General features: G+C 50.6%; 1 protein-coding gene across 10 annotated transcripts; it reads right to left on the bottom strand.

Annotated features, from left to right (window-relative positions):
* Positions 1 to 416: 416 nt before the first annotated feature.
* On the bottom strand, positions 417 to 18996 carry ZNF384 (zinc finger protein 384). 10 transcript variants are annotated; one of them, XM_032473378.1, is made up of 13 exons: positions 18789 to 18996; positions 18532 to 18587; positions 17591 to 17650; positions 11953 to 12023; positions 11428 to 11665; positions 11145 to 11192; positions 10609 to 10942; positions 9677 to 9769; positions 5905 to 6129; positions 5039 to 5221; positions 3462 to 3540; positions 2525 to 2683; positions 417 to 1998 (listed from the first exon to the last, which is right to left on the bottom strand). In XM_032473378.1, exons 4-13 carry the CDS (start codon positions 12016 to 12018, stop codon positions 1639 to 1641), a joined length of 1785 nt encoding a protein of 594 aa, XP_032329269.1. In that variant the 5' UTR covers positions 12019 to 12023; positions 17591 to 17650; positions 18532 to 18587; positions 18789 to 18996; the 3' UTR covers positions 417 to 1638. The 10 variants fall into 10 exon arrangements, with proteins under 10 accessions (XP_032329269.1, XP_032329270.1, XP_032329267.1 ...); XM_032473379.1 differs by lacking the exon at positions 18532 to 18587; XM_032473376.1 differs by lacking the exon at positions 18789 to 18996 and having other exon boundaries at positions 18532 to 18782.
* Between the last annotated feature and the right edge of the window lie 3060 nt (positions 18997 to 22056).

Raw genomic sequence — 22056 nt, 5'->3', positions numbered from 1 at the left:
GTCGTTCTTCAATCCTGGTTTTCACCACTGGAAACCTCTGGTTTTAGGTGCCACAGGATAAGTCAACTGGAATTAGCACTGAGCCCATGGATGCTCTGGCAGAAGTGTAGGTCCTTCCAGGAGGCCAGGCTTCCATTTCTTTGATGGGGAGCTTTGCGATTTTGTCTTGTTAATAATACGTGACTGACTTAGGCAATGCGGTCCTCGCAACAGGATTTGTATGTAGAAACCCTCGTAAACCAAGACTTCACCTCAGAAGTATCAAAGCTGTACCCTTCTATGGCTGGGGATACACACAAGGCCGCGACACGCAGCATTCAGTCTTCGCATACGCACACCCTGCTGTAAATCCTCGCACGCCTCCCCAGACAGCTGGCTCCCATGCTCACTCACAGCAGCAGCTCCACTGCCTCCGATCCTTTTACACGAATTTATTTCTATACAAGGTTCTAAAAACACCCCTTGGTTTGTACATAAGATTTTCTTTTTTTCTTCATTTTAAATTGCTTTATAACAACTGGTTTTCTGATTTTTTTTTTCATTTTCTCTTTTCTCTGAAATCTGCCATGATTAAAAAAAAAAAAGACAAAAGGAAACAAAAATGCCATTGGCCAGAAGACAGGGTGGAGAAAAACAAAAAGGACAAAAATAAACAAAACATCAAATATGAAAATTCTCGGAGATAATGCATTTATAAACACAGAAATGGTTACAACAAAGATGGCCGTGATGAGTGGGTATATATATATTTATATATATATATTTATATATAAATCCGTGTCCGGCAACTGACCGTGGCACCTAGGGAGTTAAGTCCAGTCCTTGCATTTGCCCTGAACTCTCCCTTCTCTGCACTGCTCCCTTGTCATGGGGTTTCACAAAGAACCCACAGATTCCACAGCTCCTTAGGTTTGGGGACCAGGAGACTGAGCAGGGAGCCTCGGCTGGCAAAGAAGGGGAGAGGTTCCAAGGGAAACCACAGCCCACACTTCTAAGCCACCTGTGACCATTCTGGGGATCTCTGGCCCCTTGGGGACCACATCTCAGCCCTTGCCCCTTTACAAATAAAGGGGGTTTCACTCCCCCAGATCTCCTTCCAGCATTAGGTAGGAAGTGAAACGAGACCGTGAGGGGAAGAAAACGGCTCCCAGGGACAGGGGTATGAGAGAAACCTCTGTTCTTGTGCAGGCAAGGACAGAACAGGAGGCCGGCTGCATTTAGGGCTCCCTCCTCTGGAATCTGGGAGGCCAGCCTCTAGTCCTCTATCAGCCCAAGCTTGGAGGATCACAAGGGTGAGGAGAGAGTTTAAGTGCCCATGCTGGAAAAGTCTCTATGAGGTCATAGCAAACCCCTCCCCTGAGCACCGACCCCCAATTTTAAAAGCTATGCTTAGGAGGGGAGGCTGCTGGATTACGCTACCAGCTCAGGACTCCTCTGCCATCAGGAGGGCTGACGTTCCTTCTGAAGAGGAGTCAAGAACAAGGATGGTGTCCTGTGAAGGAAGGCCGTGCCTGAGGCCCAAGGAGATGGAGCCAAGGCCTGTCAAGGAAGAAGAGGACTTTTCCCACCAAGGGGAGGTGGAGAAAGAAGGGAGCGGAACTTCTTTCCCCTCTTCCCAGTGGACGGCAGCACAGGTCCCTATGAGCTGGCCAGGTGCTCCACCTGGATGGTGCTGGTGGTGACAGTGAGGCAGATGTCCTTATGATGCTCCGCCGTCTTATAGGGGGTCAGGTCAAAGGAACACTGGGGTGGGGGGTTGGGGTTGCTGTCCCCGCCGCCCCCACCCTGGGGGGCTGCCCCCGGGGACTGGAAGTGTGGTGGCTGCGGCTGCTGCTGCTGGGGCTGCTGCGAAGCCTGGGAGGCCTGGGCCTGGGCCTGGGCTTGAGCTTGGGCCTGGGCCTGGGCCTGCGCCACCGCCGCCGCCGCCGCCGCCGCCTGCACCTGCTGCTGGAGATCAGGAGGGTTGTGTTTGCGCATGTGTTTCATCAGGTACGTTTCCTGAGGGAGATGAAAAAGGAGTTGAGGGAAGGAGGAGAGAGGTTCCTTGTGCCCAGCACCCTGGGCTCTTACTTTGCTGTACAGAGAACGACACTTATACAGGGGTTTTCTGGAGCCACTTCTGGTGTCACTACTTGGGGGACCTTTAGCATCACCGTGGGCATTCCACCAGCACAGGGCAAGCTGCCATCTTCTCAAATATCTCTGCGTGGAACAACCTGACCACCTGTCTCTGGAGTCTAACGGAAAACATCTCACTGAAAACTCTCCTCCCACAATTGCCAGATGCTCTCTTCTGCCCGATGTTTAAGTCAAATGAAGAATCACTGCTTAGCAATCTCTATAGGCCTAAAGGACCAGGCATCCTCTCAGCTCCTCAGCTCTGGGTCTTTGCAATTTCTGTTCTCTTTACTGATTCTGCCAGGTTGGAACAAGGGAGGGGGCGTGTCTGCTGCAGCAGCTCTTCACCAAGAAGGTGGGCGGTGGCGCTGGCAGGAGGGAAGGAGGGGAGGACTCGAGCGCTCACCGACGTGTAGGCCCGGCTGCAGATGGTGCAGGTGTACACCTTGGCGTGCTTCACGGTGTGCGTGGACAGGTGCACCTCCAGCGAGGCCGCGTCTGTGTATGCCCGATGACAGTTGTGGCACTTGAAGGGTTTATCTTTGTTGTGCTGCCGCCTGTGGGACTGGGAAAATTAAGAGAAATCAGGGTGAGTGCGCTGGACTCCGCCCTTCTGCCTCCTTGACCTTACTGGAAAGCCCTGAGCGGGGTGCCAGGGCTCCCAGGTTCTCCTCCTATCGGAAGGCAGCAGAAACTGCTCCAAATGAAACTGCAGGAGCTACCGGCTAAGGGAAGGAGCGTACCTCATGCAGCACATACCAGGGTCCCGAAAGTAAGAAAGATGGCTATGCCTGGCCCCGCTAGTCCAGTGGTTCTCAAAGTGAGGCACTGGGATCGCTAGGGAGTACCAAGGCCTTCTCAGGGGGCCCCCAAGGTCAAAACTATTTGCAAGATAATAATAAGACACTGTCTGCATTTTCACTCTCATTCCATCGTGACTGTACAGAGATTACACACTGTGTAATATAAAGACTGAACGCAACAGATGTGAGAACCTCGCCACCTTCTAGGCAGCCAGGTATTAAATAAATATGCAAAAATGTAAAGCCATGCCATTCTTCTTAAATTCTGGGGGGGGGTGGATTTAGAGATATGTTACTTACGTTAACATGCAATAGGCTTTGTTATTTTTAAACAAATTACTAAATATTTTTTCAACTTTTCCACTTTTGTAATGTCTATGTAATTCGATGTTACTCACACCAAGCAAAGCTTTTTGGGTCCCCCCAGGACTGTGAAGAGTGTCAAGGGGCCTGAAAGTCTGAGAACCACGGTTCTAGTCAAGCGGCCCTGCGACCCCAAGTCTTAGGCTCAAGGCCTCGCGTGGAGGGCGGAGCATTTACCTGCAGATTGGAGAGCTGCGTGAAGGCCTTCTCACAGCCCGGGTGTGCACATTTGTACGGTCTGTCACCGGTGTGGATTCTGCACGGGACGAGAAAAGAAGAAAGGGAAGGACGTCAGCAAGGCCACTCGGGGACCGGCGCCTCAACAGGCCTCCTCTGGGAGCACACGGAGGTCTCCAGGAGGCGCCAGCTCAGCGCCTCTGACACGGATCAGGCTGGATCAGGATCAGGCCGGGGGGCCGGGTTTCCACGGCTGTCTGCACCACTCAGCCGGGGCTGGGCTCCTCTCTGCCAGGGGCGGGGCTGGGGGCAGGCGGACCGCAATGACAGACAAGGCAGCTCCTACAGTAACCGCCCCTCGCTCATGAACATAAGGGAAACACAATGGTGAGAAAAAAGAAACACGCAACACTCTTCCCTTGGCCCCCAACACACAGCCAGAAACTCTCCCCCCAGCCTTGAGTACCACTCCCAGAGAAAGTCCTGGTGTCAAAGAAAAGCAGAGTTATGCGCACTGTGAAGAGCAGCAGTGATACTAACACTCGTGGACACTCCTTGGGGCTTGTCCCAGTCCAGCCCCCTAACTGCAGGAAATGCCTAGTTAGTACCAATTTGACCTCTTTCCAAACACTACAGGGCCCTCCGCTGGGATGAGCCACAGACTCGAGGGTGTACAGACCCCTGCTCCTCAGCAGGGACTTCAGAACCATCTCCGTGACTGGGTGCTTTTCAAGACCCCTGGTATGAAATTCTGAAAACTTCGCGGGACACGTCTCCCTGTGAGGAAAGCCCAATTCCTTCTCTTCGTGAAGCAAGATGTCGGACCGCCTTAAGGGGGGTCGCCACCTCCAGAAGCAGCCGGGAGAGGCGGCCTACGGCCAGCAAGTCTGAACGCCAGTTCAACTTGACATACCATCGAAGGAAATCACCACCTCTTCTAGACGGCAGGCTCACCTCCTCCGAGTCGCTCCAGATTCACGGGGCAAACAGTGCACATCCTTACGGAGTCTGAGCTTTTCTGTTTTGTGTGCTGGTTCTCCGTGAACATGCAGGATGCACTTTGTTCCACGCTCCACTCCGGGCATCCCGAGGAGCCTTGCTTGTTGCTGCAGGTGCCGCCGGGCTGGGACCCAGCTGAAGTCTCATTCTAACTCCCATTCATGATTGGTGCCCCAAGGGCTAGAGGGACGGGCTTCAACCAAATGGCCCTGCTTTGGCATTGAGGAAGAAGTCTTGCAAGACATGTGCATGGGTGATTTCAGGGAGGGAAACGAGGGAAGAAGACATCTCCACTCCAGGTGAGGCTCCTCCTCCCACAGGCCAGGGAATGCCACACAGTCGCTGCATCTCCTCAGCACTGCTTCTGCCCCAGAAGGGCTCTCTCTGAGCATCCATCTGTGCCTCCAGTGTTGCTTGGTCTTTCTCCTAGGTGCCAGCGATGCTCTCCTCCAGCCAGGTCTCTCCTCCAGCCGGGTCTCTCCCCCGCCCCCCGCATGCGGGTTGTTGTGTGTGTCCGGGGCGGGGGTGGGGAGGGCATGCCAGCGGGGCGGGGGCAGTAGCCTGCCACTCTCCCTTACCGTGTGTGCTGCTGGAGGTGGGAGAGCTGGCGGAAGGCCTTCTGGCAGTAGGAACAGTTGTAGGGCTTGGCCCCCGAGTGGATACGGAGGTGCTGGGCCAGGTAGGAGGTGTTGGCGAAGGTCTTGGAGCAGTGCGGGCACTTGTGGGGCTTGATGGTCTCCGTGTGCATCTTGGAGTGGATCCTGCCGGAGAGGAGAGGAGGGAAGGAGGGAGGAGGGAGCAGTTCGACACCACGGGCTCAGCTCTCTGCTGGGTGAAATGACGTTGCTTGACGGATGAGAACGCCCCTCCTCCCTCCCCCAACACGCACTCCGGCCTGAAGAGGCTAATGAAGAGGACACCCACGTCTATGTTGCTGCTGATCTTAAGTCGGTGGCTAGAATGGCAGTGAGATGATGAAGAGCTGCAGCCCTGGCTCCTGTAACCTTAAAGATTTCCGTCTCGTCAGCCCTCTGCTCGGCGCTAAGGTTACACACTCACCACAGACACCCTGCTTCCAAATAGCAATCTGAACAAGACCAAGACCGCCTGTTCCCCATGGACCTGAGGCTGTAGGCACACTTTGGCTCTGAACTGAGTAAAAGCAGGGCCTGCTCTGCAGAAGATTTCCAAACACAGACACAGAGAGAAACCACACACATCATTCCAGACTTTGGGATGGGAGAGCACCATTTTCCAGGCCCCCCAGACTGCAGGGATATGTAGTTGAGTTTTCACAGACAGCAACAGGAGAGCACTGAGGCTCCCCGGGGACAGAGGCGAAAGGGAAAAAAGAAGACGTGGAGAGAAGAGGAGGTGCAGGCCACGTGGCCTTGGGGTGAGGGGCTCACGGCAGGGAGTGGGGTGAAACCAAGAGCAGCCTTACCGGGTGTGCTGCTGGAGGTGAGAGAGCTGGCGGAAGGATTTCTCACAGAAGTTACAACTGTAGGGCTTGGCCCCTGAGTGGATACGGATGTGCTGGGCCAGGTAGGAGCTGTTGGCGAAGGTCTTGGAACAATGTGGGCACTTGTGGGGCTTGGTCTCGGTGTGTGACTTGGAGTGGATCTGCATCTCCGACTTTGAGTAGAATGTCAGGGAGCACATCCGGCACCTGGGCCAAGGGAGGGCAGCGGTTAGCACCCGCTCCGCCAGGAGGGCACTGCTGACCCCGCCCCTCCACTTCCAAAGAAGCCAACCTGTCTGATGGCTCTCCTTTTCCAGCGACACTGGGAAGCCCGCGAGAGCTCTGTTTTACCTGTCTTTACAGTCTATGCTTCTAATACAGCCCAACACAATAAAGGACTTCGTAAGTGTTGGCTGAACGACTGGACTCCCTAAATGTGTACAAAAATAAGAATTCAACCAGGTGCAACAGGAAAATCTTGTTACGGGCTCTGGGCTGATGTGGATTCCACTAAGCCAGGAGTATCACCCAACTTCCGTTTTCTTTCTGCCTATAACTTGATTTCAGACTTTTAAAGAACTCCTTTCCCCAGTTCCCCATGGATCAAGTATATCCTTCAGGTAGTCCTCAAGTTCCCAAGATGATGATAAGGACACACTGACTAGATTCCCCAGGACTTCTCTCCTGACTCCTCATTTAACTGTCTTCTCTCAGAGTTTCTCCTGCTTCCTTTTTGCCAGTGATTCCTAGAGGGATGGGGTGGAGAAGTGTCAGGATTACATGGAGGGCCTGTCCCAAACCACAGACGTCTGGCCTCCACCCTGTACCTGGTGTTCCAGCAACCACCCCCACCGCCCAGCCCCTTGGCGATCAAGTGAGAACCACTTCTGCAATGAGCCAAGGTAACTGGTGGAGTGAGCTGTATTCCCTCAGAGGTGTAGGAGAAAAAGACTGGCAGGACCTGAGCTTCCCTGGCACAGGGAGCCAGTGTCAGCGCTGCTGGGGACTTCAGCAGCATCTGAATGTACTTTCACTCATCACCTGAGATGGCCATCCTTCTTCCTGCTCCGATACTGCCCAACAACAGCAAATAAGGAGGCCTGTGGGCAAGATGAGCCACGCCACTCAGACTTCACTGGGCGAGAGCGATCTACAGGTGAGCTGGAACCCCACCATCCCTCAATAACTCACCAGCACACAACGCAGGCTGGTGGAAAGGGCCGCAGCCTGGGAGGCAAGCTCCTGGGACAAGCCCCTCTCCCTCGGGTCCTCCCCAGCCTATCTCTGTGAGAGGGGTTTGGGATGGGGAAGGGTGGCTTCTGCTTTTTTCTGATCTCAGGAGAAGTTTTACAGAATAGCTGAGATGCAATCTAGAATGATCTCTGAGCTCCTCAGAGAAGAAGAGCCCACTGATAGTGGCGGGGGGTATGGTCCCTGTATTTACGCTTCTAAAATTCCAGTCGTTAAGGCCAATTTCTAGTTCTCTAGTCACTTGATAACTCTGAAGGAAATCTGATTACCAGTTCACCAACCCCAGGCTGTGTCTGAGAAGCCCAACCATTGGATGGGAGGCGGGAGGTTCTGTTTATAGTTAGCAGGGTCCACAGGACACAGCCCATGGAAATCTGGACACCTGGGTTCTACCCAGGGTTCAGTTACAGGCTTGCTTATCAATCTAGACCTCAATTTTCTGGTCTGTAAAATGGAGAGAGAAACATCTGCCCCCCCAGAGGGGCCAGCAAACACCCAGGATGGTCAGTGTAAGCCAAGTGTCCTCTCACAATGAAAGTGTGTCACCGTGAGCCGCACCAGCACTGGACGAGCTCACGCCGCTGTGCATTTCACTAAGACTGAGGCTGGAAACTAGCCACACTGTCACTTGGATGGGAACTGAACTAAAGTTACAAAATAACTTCCCTTGGCCCTGAGATTTCTCTGACAGGTGGGACAACACGTTCATTATAACTCAAGCAAAATTTCCTTAGTTTGCATGTAAATGTTGAACACACAACTGCACCCTTAATCTGTGACTGATTATACAAGAGAAAACAGCCCTCTTCATCAAAGTTTTCAACTAGGGAAGAAGTTGCAAAACTTAAATTCATCAATAATGGGCTGGCACAAAACGAGCTGTCTCCGAAGGAGTGAGTATCATCAGGGTGATGACAGCAATGCCGTGATAACAAATGCAGTAATAGTTGCCACTCGCTCTTGCGCCTGATGCTGCCCGGCTGGGAATGAAGCGCTTTAAACACATTGTTTCCACTCCTTACAACAACCCAGCAAGTACAGAAAGGCTCAGAAAGGGAAAGTAATTTGCCAAAGGCTAACAGTGCTTCACTCGTGCCTGACCCGAGGCTCCTCTCACTAGCCGCATTCAGGGAGAGGCCGGACCCTCTCCCGCCAAAAACGTTTGAGCACTAAAACTACAGAGAGGCTCAGGCGACCTTTAAAGTATTTCCAACTCTGAAATCCCATGAAGCCAAATCAGTACAAGTCTAATGCAAGGTGTCGGGTGGTCGGAAAGAAACCTGACACAGGAGAGCTGTGGCAGGGGGCAGTGGCAGGGAACAGAAATGTCCATGTCACTGGGCGCACAGCTCTAGGGGGCATTATTCACACCCGACACGACAAAGGTGCCCCTTGGAGGCGTATAATGCCATGGCCGTGGTTACAATAACCACTGAGTTATCATCCCTTTTTTTCTAAGATGCTCAAAAATACTTTCAAATACTCCGATTTTCCCTCAAAACATTTCCACACGGTAGACGAGGGCCATGACTGCTTCCCATTCGCTGGATGGGAACGAAGAGCTGGGAGTAAGTGGACCCACCCAGAAAAACAGCCTAATTCCTCCAACACCCAGTCAGATGCCACCAACCACGGGGACAGATGTGACTGACGTGCATCGAAAAAGGGATTAAAAAGATTCCTTTGGAGCTTCAGATTTTCAGAAGAAATTCCATTCACCTGTAACACAGTTAGTCCCCCCTAAGTTCAGAGTTCTCGAGTCACCTGGAGGTGAGGCCATCAAGAACTCCAAAACCACTGAGGGTGGGAAGGTCCTATGGGACTGCCCGCTGAGTATATATTCACATTTCTTTCCATACACCATTTGGGAAGTCTAGAAATAGCTTTAATGTGGGACCAAAAAGCAAACAAAGAAAACCTGGCAGAATCAGGGCCCTGGCCCATGAGACGGTCAGAGGGCAACCTGCTACTCCTACAGGAGCCGACTCTGTGCAGGTGAACCTCCATGTCACAATGACCTCACTTTAAGCAAATACATAAAAATCCAGACTTCTACAAAATAAACTTAAAAGGGATTTTCATTTTATGAAACGATACATAAAATAATGCCTTTAAATGAATTACACTTGTCAGGCAGTTTTCTGATACGATATAAACATTTTCCGGGAATACCTTTATTCTATACAGTGAGGTACACCTGCAATGATAAAGCTGCGATGAACTGTCAGATTATGAGCTGGAATTCTGCAGAGCTCGATACTTTCTGCATAGCAACACTCTCCTCGTTTTCACTTACAAAGAGGAATTTAGACACTGTACTCTCCACAGTAGAAGTGTACAACACATAGAAATAAAGTTAAACGATGACTGTTTATCTCTTTTGATGTTCCCAACATTTCAAATCTTATCTGATATATACTCCCGACACTTGGGAGGCATACACAGAATTCTCCCCATTTTACAGATGAGGAAACTGAGGCCCAGAGAGGGGAAAAGGACTTGCCCAGGGTCACACAGCAAGTTCGTGGTGGAGCCGGGAACTGAATCCATGAGCCCAAGGCTCTGTCCATTTCCTGTGCCGCAGTTCCCTTCGCTCCTAAAATGGGAACAACATTGCCCATCTCGGTACGCTAAGGACAGACCCCGTCTCCCAGCCATGCACAACTGCCCCTGTCTGCATCAAAGCTGTGACAGTGGTTATTCCACTCTGTACACTGGGACCACACTTCCCAAACCCACTAGGGCCCTTGATGGTTCTCAAGGGGATTAAAAGGTTTCCAACTTTCAAAGGGCAGGGAGTTTAGAGATGTAATTATTTTTGTACAGTACCACATGCAAATACGCACAGAATGCTTTTCGGCAATGGACAACTTAAAGGAAGTGGAGGATCAAGAGAACATCCATGAATGAGAAAGTGAGCAAACAGCCATCTCACAAGCATGTGCTCCACAGGGGGAAGGGGGGACCTTGTTCAATCCCGCCTTTTCATAGACCCCTCCCGTCATCCCCTCGTCCCAGCCATGCAGGGTCAGGCAGGCTCAATGCTCAAATACGGCCCAAGAACCTGTGGGTGGCACACAGGTCAAGGTTAGGGGCTTGGCAGGAAGGTTTCTTGGAAAAATAGGAATGGAAGACGGAGAAAGCAAAAAGGAGCTGGTGTCAAGGATCTCAGGCCCAGTCTGGAGCCTCATTACAAGAAACCCCATTATGTCGCCCCAAATAAGTTAACGCTTACACCCCCAGAAAGGGCAGGGGTGAAATGGGTCTGCATCCTAGGGAGGAGGCACTGGAGAAGTGCCAGAAGCCCCACCTTCCTACCCTCAGCAGACGCCTGACATGCACAGGGACCTGAAGTGGAAGCTGCAGAGCGCAGAGCCCGATGCGGCAGGGAAGCTGGGAGCCGCCCCCTGGCCTGCCCTTAGCTCTGACTCTTACCTGTAGGTCTTGCCATCTTTCTGATGGTCATCATCATCCTCGGGGGACAGGACATAAGGGTCGTTCATCTCAGGCAGCCCCGACTCCAGCATCCGCTTCTTCTTTCGGCCCCGGGGGGGCTTAGTGGCCACAGGGCCACCTCCACCACCACCACCGCCTCCTTCCTCTGTTAGGGTTGATGCTACCTTCTTAGAGAGGTCAGGGACCACCTGCAGGGCTTGTGAGCCAGGGGGAAGAGCTGAGACAATCATGGGAGCCGAAATGGGGAAGGTCTGAGCTGATGAGGCTGTGGTCACAAGGGAGCCTGAGGGGGACGTGATTACCAAACCAGGACCTAGGATTGGGAGAAAAGGGAGATGGTGTCATGTTGCCCAGTCCTGATCTGAGTCCTATTTAACTTCCCCCAGATCAGTGTCTACTTAACCCCTCACCACCACCCCCTCGCCCAGAGTATATAGGAAACCCCAAACCCTGTAGAAAAACAATAGTCTCCTAACCCCTGTCCCCACCCCATCCCCGGTAACAGTGAGATTTACCCCTTGATTGACTCCCTTCTCTTCTCCACCTCTGAGAACAGGAGACTCCTTGATTCAGAGAAGGAAAGAATGTCACCTCCTCAAAGGCAGGGACCGCATCTTCTACTTCTTTGTATCCCCCACAATGCCTAGCGCATTGCTAGGCACACAGTAGGCACTTAATAAAAATTTGATTGAGCAATCAAACACATATCCCACTCCCCAAGTCCTTGGAGCCCTCCAGCCTGGGGTACTGATCACAGAAGATCAAGACCTCAGATTGGAGAAGAGCAGAGGTGCTCACCAGCAGTCATCAGTCCTGTAGACGGCACAGGGACCACCGTGATATTCTGGGTAACAGATGCCTGGCTATGTGGGGTCAGCTGGTCTGGCTTGGACTCTGTGTCCATACTGATGCCCGAGGGCAGGGACACCGAGGCAGGCACTGTCAGCAAGGTGGGGTAGTGGGGTGGAGCCAGCCCACAGCCCTTCTCTGGCAGCAGCTGATCCTTCATCTTGTTGATGAACATCGTGTTCTCAATCTGAAAGGGAAGGAAGAGGAGAGCGTCTCTGAGGGGGAGTCTGGATCTGTCTGCTCCCTCGGCACCTTGTACTTTCCATCCTCCGTGGAGACCAAAAGGCAAGTGGTCAGTATCTCTGTGCTTCCGGAGAGAAGCCCAACAGAAACACTACAGAATTCTCAACAGAGGGGGACCCGGAGAAACAGCACGTGACTTATCTTGCTGTAGTCTCCACGGTGACAGAATTTACCAAACAGAGCTGAAAAAAGTATGCAATGGAGTAGAAGCAAAGAACCAATACCACCTACCTGTCCTGAGACTGTGGGGATAGAAGGCCAGAAGTACGGGTTAGAATTGAAGTGAGATTCTTCCATTCTACCTGAAGGAGGAAAGAGAGACCACGTCACACCCAGGAACAACGCGAAGCAGCTGAGCAGTGAAGGTGGGCTGAGGGGTTCCTGGTCTCCTCTCTGGCATCTGACCACAGGCTGGGAATCAGGAGTCAAGACCTTAGGATCCAGCATGGTCAGTCCCATTGGTCTGAGCCACTCGGCACTATTTCCCCATTCAACAGAGACTCTTCCAGTTGTGATGCTGGTCAGAGAGCTTATACACATCTCATTTTCCCACACAACGGCTCCCAGACCCCAAAGAAACAAGAGTTGGTGTTACTTTCTTTTGCTGACAAAAAGAGAAACTGAGGTCATGAGAGGGGAAGGCATGGGCCCAAGGTCCCACCAAGCAGATCACTGACTGGCCTGAAACCAGCCAGGGTATGCATCATTGTTCCTCTTCCTCCATCCCTCGAGTCCATCTTCCTAGAAATAAAAAATTTCAAGAGTTCTAATCGACACATTTATAGTTCCATGTAGCTTGTAAAGGTTCTAGGCCAGAACACAAAATGCCCAAGAGAAGTAAAGAATGAAATTGGCAGGAATCAGGATTAAGGTATTTTGGGGGACCATGCCCCACTCAACAGACCCCACCAAGAACATCTATGACACTGCACTGGCCACCACACCCACTGGACTGAGCAGTGAGAACCTAGGAGTGACCAGTTTTAAAAGGGTTCTAGCGCCAGCAAAAGCAGCAACAGACCAGATCTCCACCTAAAGAGAGTCTGAATCGGGACGCCGATGGGCCAGACACTCACACATGACCAGACTCTTGTTTCGTCATTCTCCAACACTACGTTTCTGAGAGTTCAAGGTCCCTGTAGGTGGATGACAGGAGAGCTTAAAACTTCGGGAAGTAGAAAGAGATAAGAAGAAAAGCAATCCCTCAGAATCGCACTGCAAGTCACAGATGGGTCCAGAGCCCAGGCTTCCCACCCCCCATTTTCACACTCTGATCGCCTCTCCTAGCAAGGCTTCATTGCAGGATATTGGTCAAGAGCAACCTCCCCAAAGCCTGGACCAGGAGAGATGCAGGCTGGCAGCAGGCAGGTGAAGAGGGAGTATGAACGAGACTGGTGGGACGGGGAGACAAAGAAGAGTGGAACCACACATTAACACCACGCTGCTACCCTGGGCCAAGAGCAACCACGGTCTGGGCGGGAAGGACTCACAGGAGGCTCTGACTTACGGCCATGGCCCTGCTGAGGGCATGCTGGAGGCAGAGGCCAGTGGTACTGAGAGCGGGAGGCCGGACTAGACACAGAAACCAGGTTTCAAGTTGGGACTGAGGAAACTAGGAAGGTTCTTCAACAAAGGAAGTGAAGCAAAAGGATATCACTCTAAATGTAACCCTGCACGCGGTCCTCCTCCAGAAATCTCAACACCCTTTTTCTGCTCTATTGAACAGCCCTCTCAATTTTCATAAAACCCCAAGAAAGGAAGCAGAACTTAATTTCAGCCTATTTTTTCCCAAAAAGTAGCAAAGGAGAGGAGACGAGTGCACCAAATCTGTGGCTACAACATCTTCACACAAGTGAGGCTCAACTTTAAATGCCTTGATGATCAACCACAGGCAAATCCTGCTCCCTGAATTATAAAACACAGTAAAACCAGAAAGTCCCCAACACAGGTGCTAACTGTTTCCCTTCCAGCCCCAGCTTTACAAAGGGCCCCAGGCCCTCCTTAGGCAATGGGCATCAAGAGGCAATCAGATCACTGTTTAAGGGGATCCAATCTTGCCGACCTTTTTGGTAGGCAGGGGTCGCACCCTGAACTTGCCCCCAGTCTCTAACATAGGACTCATCGCTCAGTAAGCAAGTCCACACTTAATGAACCGACTGACAGCCGACTGTACACTCAGATCTTGAAAACAATGCTAGGGGCTCTGACTTTAACCCACAGCCCCCATCCATCTAACCTTCTAGCTGAGGGGAATGAAACAAAGAGTGGTGACTATGGCGGAAATGAAGTAGGGAATTAGGCCTGGGAGTAAAAGAAAGGAGGGTCTACTTATAATTTCCCCCTAGAGAGTCAAGGAAGTAAACACATTATGGATGTGAAAACTTAGGAAGGAGGAACTGAGAGCCTGAAAATAAGAATGTCCTCAGATAGGACTCCTGTGAATGAGGCCCCCTCCCCCCAGAAAAGACTGCATTCGTTCACAGGGTCCTACCAGGGGCTCCGGCGAGGCCGTTTCTGGGCGAAACGTGGCCTTGGGTTCTCACCTGGTGGACAATATCACCACCACCACTAACGTCTATTAAGTGCCAACTGTGTTCAAGGTACTGTTCTAAACACTTTACAACCATTGCACCATTTACTCCCACAAAAAATCTATGAAGCAGGATACTGCAATCCTGTTTTTCAAAAGAGGAAACTGGAGGCAAACAGTAAACAGCAGAGCAGGGATCTCAACCTAGGATCGAAAAGCAAGCTAGGAAAGAGGTCCTACAAGAGACCAACCCAAGTATGTGTTCTCTGATGCTGTGGTTTGATTCACAAATCAAAATCTAAAATAATTCCAGGGAACGGACTATATACTTCTTAGAGAGCTCTCAGCAAATGTTTTTAAAAATGAAGTTCTCAGTAACAGCAAAATGCGGTGAAAGATGGTATTTTCCATCCACATCTAGTGAAATCTCACTTGGCCACCAAGATAACTGATTTTAGAATGATGGAGTCTGAGTTAAAAGGCCACACTGTCTGGAGGGGTAAAAGGAATAAAATGTCCCTCCACCTCCCCGATACCCAGTCTTTCACTCTGTTTTGGTTCTTAAGAGAACAAAGTGAAGTTCAGAACCACAGCTACTCCCAAGACAAGACGATAAAGGTGCCTGTGGGCTTCTGATAAACACATCAGCCCGAAAAGGGGGTACATGGGAGCACTGCTGGCCCAACTAGAAGCAGTATTTGCCAACAGGATGACACCTGAGAAAGGCCCAATGCTGTTCTGATGAGGCTGACTTACATCTCTGTTTTCCTGACCTGAGAGCAAACAGAGGCCAAGAAGGCAGGCTGTTGTCAGAACACAATGTAAATGGCGCCCCCTGGAGTTGTGTCCTGCGGTGGCCGGGTGCCGGGTCCCTCAAACAGCTGTTTACTGTCGTTTTACCACTTCTGCTCTCAACTGTCCACCCTGTGTGAAGGAACTCCCTGCAAACGATCCCCACATCCAAGCAGGCACAGAGCAAGTCTTAAAACCTGAAGAAGGTAATGATATTACAGGGAAAGCTCGTCTGTACACAGAGCGCCGGTTTTGATGATTATGCCAATATTTAAAAAAAAAAAAACAAAACTGGTTTACCCTAGACTGAGAAGGAAGAGGAAGGCTTCTACTATAGCCCCAAAGGACAGAAAAGAAGGAAAAACACACTAGGGGGAAAGAAGATGTTGGCAGATTGAAAATTTGGGTTCTAATTTCAACTTTACCACTGCCCCAGGTCTCTCCTGTTCTACTAATATGAAGGGAGGTTTACTGTAATTAAGTTGGACACTACTTTTCTTTCAAGAGGTTTACATACTTCTTTTCCAAACTCAAAAGAAATTCTGGAACCACTGAGGAGGTGAAGGAAAAAGACAATATTAAGTAACATTCATGAAACATGCAAGAGGGCCTTGAACTCTTGCACCAAAGCTCTGTCAGTCTGTCCATCCTCCCACAGTGCTACTAACCACCCAGGGATAGAGACACCACTGCCTCCAGCATGTGGTTTTCGTAGATGTGGTGAAGACTACCACCTCTTTCCTGGTACTAAATGACAATTTTTTAAATTTAAAATTATTTTTCAAATAAAGCATGATTTTCTTTTCTCAAGAAACTAACGTTCTCTCAAACAACCAACCCTTAGAAAGTCATGAAATACTCATATAAACCAAATTTAGTAGAGGAGGAACCGAGGAATCAAGACTTCTGGAATCCAGTTCTTGGTCCTGCATCAGTGGATGACTGAATAATTTACTACTCTACTAAGTCTCTATTTGGGTAGAGGATAGAGGAGTATGAACCCCTCAAAACAAATTCGTAAGTTATCTGGTGATGAGATGGAGACAACACAAAAAAAGAAAAAGAATAAAATGCTCAAAGTACTCCTAAAAGGAAGAGAGAGAAGTTTTTCCATGTGATGAGGACTATCAATGACAATTAGTAGAAATTACATAAAGACCATATAATTACAAGGAACTACCCAAATGTACCAGACCTATAGCCTCCAGTTTAGTAATCACCAACTGGAAGCATTAACAAGCAATAGAGCTGCAAAAAACAACCAACTTAGATCCGACCACAGAAAGAACTTGACACATGGATCTCAAACTCTCTTTTGGGAAAAACTATTCCAAAATGCACAACTGCTGAAAAGTTGCAATATTAGCTAAGGACTTGAAGTGAACTAACACAGAGGACCATTTTTTCTCAAGTTAGGAAACAAACCCTTCTCAGGTCCTAAGGGCATTCAAGAGGGCCATCCCAATAGGATTTGGGGGGGCTTCCTACTGTGAGCTCTTCCAAGTACAAAATAACTCAGAACAGGTTTATCCTAATATTCTATTGGCAAAGACCATGCCCAAGCAGACCAACAGGATCACCACCACTGCAAAGCTGGCAGTCTGGGCCAAACATCTTCTATCCCAGGCACTGCTGGACCACTGTACCCTGCATCCTGCAGGAAGAGTAAGAGTGGTTGCCCTTGCCCTGCCCATTCCACTATAACTGTCGGATCTGGGCAACGCGAGGCAGGACAGAGAAAGAAAAAAAAGGCTGGAGAAGAGGGAATATGCACTTAATATTTACTCACCACTTTGGCTCAGAAACCTCGGGGGAATAAATTTTATAAACCAGCCTGGAATTGGTTCTCAGAAGACACCTCTAAGATTATACTCTGAACTCAAACTCTTTGGGGTTGATATATTATCATTTCCAGGCAACCTAAAACTCTATCACCAAGTCTCATATATTGAATTTTTCCAGACCTACTTCTGGAGTCCATGCCATACACTTTTATCAATTTTACTTCAAACTACCCACAAACCAGTTTTTTCCCCAAAACTTCACCCTACCATGTCAAATTCCAGTAACTCCATGTCACATATTCTAATCACTCAACAGATCCACTTCAAACACTCTGCTGCAATATTAAGGATACAAACCCCACCTAAAACTCAGTTCTCCTTGTTCCAAATACAGGAAGGCAATTCCATCAGCTGTGCCACAAGGAATATACTGGCAACGAGGAACCATTTGTCCTCAAAGCAGAATAAAGTTCTCCTTTGGACACAATGCAACACTGCTTAGTGATTTCACTTGAGAATTTCACAATCTATTCTTGATGAGGACTGGTGGGAATGGAAGGTGATGGGGTACAGTGCCAACTTTTTGCACAAAACTTCCTGAGGATTCGAGATAATAGGAAAAGGCTGATTTTCCTCCCACAGCAAACACCAGTATAACAATTGCTATTACTTGAAGAATTGTCACATTTTCCGTAAAAGGTCATTTGATTATGACCCTTTCTCCCCCCAAACCGGAAAAGCCATTAATCCAAAATTGTCTTACCCTCTCTCTCTCTTCCTCCTGTCGTCTTACTCCTTCTCCTTTCCAGGGCTCCTGAACTTTCTGTAAACAAATTGTCTGGGTTACAGGGGCCAGTAAGGGTGCATCCAACAGAGAACTGTGGAGAAGAACCTCAGGAATTCTTTGACTGTCAGCACTCAGTCTGGAAGGCAGGCGGACCCCCAACCAACAATCCAAAGATGCAAGGATACAGTAACAGGAGTGTAGTGCCACCCTCTATGTGGCTACAAGGGAAATAAATCCAATTTCCAGCAACTAAGAGGAACTCTATCACCAGTGTGTGGGTTCCACTCCCTGGCTCAGACACTGGTTCTTCTGGGTTCCCCAGGGCCGCAGGTATCCAGGGATCAGAGAACAGACGAGTTGGAGGAAAAGAAGGGTCCCCGCCTCCCGAGGATTGGCTCAGAAGGCAAAGCGGAGGACTAGGGGGGATGCACAAGCCCTTGTGTCAGGCACAGTGCCAGTTCAGGCCCAGCCACTTCCTCTGGCCTCCCCCCCACTTCTGCGAGGACTTCGCCCCTGCCTACCCAAGGCCCTGCGCCAAGAAGTACCTCCCTCAGCCTGCACAGTCGTCTAGCTATTGGAGACCCCAGCTTTTCCCAAAACACCTTCGCTGCCTTGAGACAGCCCCTGGGCGCCTTCGCCTGATGTCGCCCTACACCCCTTCCTCAAAGACCCTTCTTTGGGACTCCCCTCCTTCCCCTCCAGGGAGCTGAACTCTGCCACCCACCAGACAGACACCCGCCCCCTAAACCCCCCCATTCCTCCCCATCGCCCGCTCCTCCACAACCACTTCCGGTTCCGGGACGGACACACGTACAGTCCCATCGTGGACCCCCCCCTTCCCCGCCCCCCCAAGGAAAAGGGGAGGGGGGAGGAGCAGAGAGCTGGGCGCGCGCCGGCTGCAGCGGCGCGAGACTCACCCGGCGGCGACGGCTGCGGCGGCGCCAGAGCCAGAGCGCGGGAGGGGCGGCGTTTGCTGGGAAGGAGGGAGCCGAGTGCGGTGGGAGGACCCGGAGGGGGCGAAGGGAGGGGGGAGAGAGTGAGGCGAGCGCGCGAGCACGCACTTTAGGCGCGAGACAGACCCACACACTCACACGCACGGAACGCGCGCGAGACACCCGCAGGGCGGGGGCGCGAGGCGGTGGGTGGCCCCCTCCCTCCCTCCTCTAACACTCACCCGGAAGTGGTGCTGCAGCTCGTGCGCCTGAGAACCCCGATTCCTCCACGCCCCCTCCCTCCCTCCCTCCCCCCACTGGCTCGGAGTGGAGCCGCGGCGGAGAGAAGGCGGGAGCGCCGGAAACGAAAAGGGGGGAGGGAGGGAAATAGCAATGTGGGGGGGGCGGCAATGGGGAAAGGGGGGGAAAAAATGCAAAGGTCGAGTCACTTCCGGGAGCGGCTAGAGCACATCCGGCGCGGCTAGCGCTCCAGGATACTCAGGGCAGAAGTTACGACAAAGAGGGGCGGAAGTGGCTTCTGCCCCGAGACGCGGTAGGCCCCTCCAGGGATGTGACGTCACAGCGGAAGTGAAGGCGGGTTCCGCTAAGGGCAGGAGCTGAACCTCTAGAACCGCCGTCCCGGGCTTCCGGAAGGGACTTCTGGGGAAGTGGGAGGGTGGGAACGCGACAGATTCATGAATTATGCATCAAGGTACGAGGGGAGGTATGCATTCTTAAAAGACCGGTCCTGGTTCCCTTACCTCAGGGGGCAATAGGCTGATGTAGGGAGTTACCATTCCTTTTTCTTGTGAACTCTCAAGAATGTCTCAATGCTTTGAATATGCGAGATCTCTACTTGGACCCAAAAAGTAACTAATAACTTCTCCCAGCTTTCAGAATCCGACCCTTCCCTAACCACACCCCGGTACACCCTTTGCTTTGGTCTCTATTTTCCCGTGACCCTCGTCTACATCTCTATCTCCTCCTCATCCGGCTGTACTTTTAAATATAGCACTCTACCTAATACTATATTGTTTGCTGTCCATCTCTTCCAACAGGGTTATTGTCTCCATGAGGATAAGGACTTAGAATTGTTTGCTGCTGTATCCTCAGAGCCTAGCACTAAGTAATCGGTCGATAAACATTTGTTGCATAAATGAACAGTTACTATGAACTCTCTCAGAAAGCCTTCCTTGATTGCTCCAACCCATAAGGGTCCCGTTCTCAAAATTCCCACAGCATTTAGTCTGTACCTTTTGTTGCTGTTTTGACTGTATCATATATGTGATTCCTCAGCAAAATTGTCAGCTCCTCAGGGGAGAAACTGTCTCATACATGGTACTCTCCCACTGCTTTGCTGAGCACACAGTAGATGCTGAATAAATATATGCTATTTGAGTAAATGAATGCTGCTACCGACCTGACCCAGATCTGACCAGAATCCCTGTGGGCTCAGCTCTATTTTGAGTGAAGCACAACTGAAGTGTCTCTTACCAACAGTAATAGTTCCTTGCTTAGAGAGCAAAATAACCCTGATAGAAACAACTACCTACAATGCCCGTTTTACAGGTAATGAACATAAGACTGAAGATTTAAGTGATTTTTCCCAAAGTTACAGCAAGGAAGTACCATAAGACATCTAAAAATTTTTTTTCAATTAAATGTTTAAATAGAAGATATGTATTCTGGGCTTGTAAGTGTACCTTTTTTAAGGAGTCTGCCCTCTTTATCACATTTTGAGACTCCGCACTCAGCCTGTGTTAACCCAGTAGTGACATTTGGCAGGATAAGGGTCTTAAGGGCTGAGATGTGACCAGACCTAGTTGATTCATGTGTTGGAGATGGATGATTTGAGAAACCTTGATTTTGGGGGCTGTGAAAGAAAAGTGGGAGCAAAATGGTAATAATCACTATGAGTCCTGGTTTTTTCTTGTTCTTTTCCCATTTACATTAACTGGCACCCCCTGGACCTCAGTGGCTCCACCTGTCAGCCCTGCTCGTTGTGGCCTTGCTGTAAGAAGCAAGTTTTAAGTGCTTTGAACTCCTTAGAGAAAAGCTTTAGAGAGATAAATGTGGGGCGTAGGGGGAGGAGGGCTGTTAATTTTAGCCTGGGGTTTTCCAGCTGGCACACTGTTTCCGTCTTGAATCACTTCCACACCCTGAGCTCTGCCTGGGAGATCCCTCCTCCTGGGGGCTTCCCCATTCCCTGGTTTGGTCTGAGCCACAATGGTAAGCATTCCAGAAAAATGCTTAAGACTAGCCTGGCTTAGTCATTTGATGCACAGCTCAGGAGATAAAGAAAGCACAGTGATGAGACTGGCTGTATGGCCTCCAGTAACCAAAGGGGCAGAAAGACCATTGTTTGTTCTGGGTCTGTGCCTAAGCCGTGACTTTCTGGTCTACCACTTGGAGCCTTCTGCGGACCTCCCAAGACCCCATGGTTTCAGTTTCAACTCCAGGAGAGATAAAGTTAGGATCTGTTCCCCAGGGCCTCAAGACTTCCTGATGAGCATGACAGTGCAATTTAGTTTAGGGTCATTCCTTTAGGACAACTCAGAAGACCAGGACATCTCCTTTCTCCTCTGTCTTTCACTGCCATATGCCTTTTCAGAGGGAAGGCAGGCATTTAGGGAGAAGGAACAGGTGAAGGTTTCCAGTGTCTTGCTGGTGTATTTTAATTTATTTAAATTCAGAGAAAACAGCAGCCTAATCAGGCGATAATTAATTCCCTCTTCATTAGGGGCCTTCATGTGTGCCTTCTGCATATGGATGAGCCATGGGGGTCACCCTGTCCCTCTTTGCAGAAGGTGATATAGCCGTGTGCTGTCGGGGCACTTCAGCTCATCCTTTTCTGTGCCTCCTCTTCCCTCTGCCCTGCCCCCCCCCAACTCCCCCCCCCCCACCTGACCCCTGACAGGGACTAGATTCCTGTGGAGAAAGGAGGGAAAGGTTAAGGAGGCTTCCGCTTCCGTCCTCCTCAGCCTCATCAGGTCCCTCCCTCATTGCCCCCAACCCATCCCATCAGCACCTCTGCCTTCACCCTCAGGTCCCCTCCAGCCCTCCTCAACATGTTTGTTTGCCTCGCTCCTCTGCTTTTAATTGGTTGTTCATCACTCTTTGGCCTGGCTCTGCTTCTTGCTGCTTTTTGTTAGGATGCCTGATGCTTCCGATCCACATACTGCTCTGGTCCCAAGAAATTTGGTCCCTCATCCCCACTCACCATTGTGTGCTGCACGGAGTCAGCCACACTTCCCTGAGTACACAGTAAAGCTCCCCACCCCCTAAAACACGAACCTGCCGCCACACAGACGACGTTCCTGATTCTAGCTGCAAAAATAAACACGCGGAGGCAAACAGGCCAGGGCAGCCCAGACTGCCCTCTTGCACATTACAGTCTCCTCTCCTCCCCAGAGCTCCCCCATTTCCAGGGAGCAAGTGGGGCACAGATGGGGGTGGGGGGAGAAGTGGGACCTGAGTAGTTACCATGGCAACAGAGCCTAGCAACAGCTG

The sequence above is a fragment of the Camelus ferus genome, chromosome 34 (assembly GCF_009834535.1).
Source record: "Camelus ferus isolate YT-003-E chromosome 34, BCGSAC_Cfer_1.0, whole genome shotgun sequence".
In the NCBI taxonomy this organism is placed as follows: domain Eukaryota; kingdom Metazoa; phylum Chordata; class Mammalia; order Artiodactyla; family Camelidae; genus Camelus; species Camelus ferus.
The sequence above is the reverse complement of the archived record's forward strand: the minus strand, read 5'-3'. Positions and strand labels throughout refer to the sequence as shown.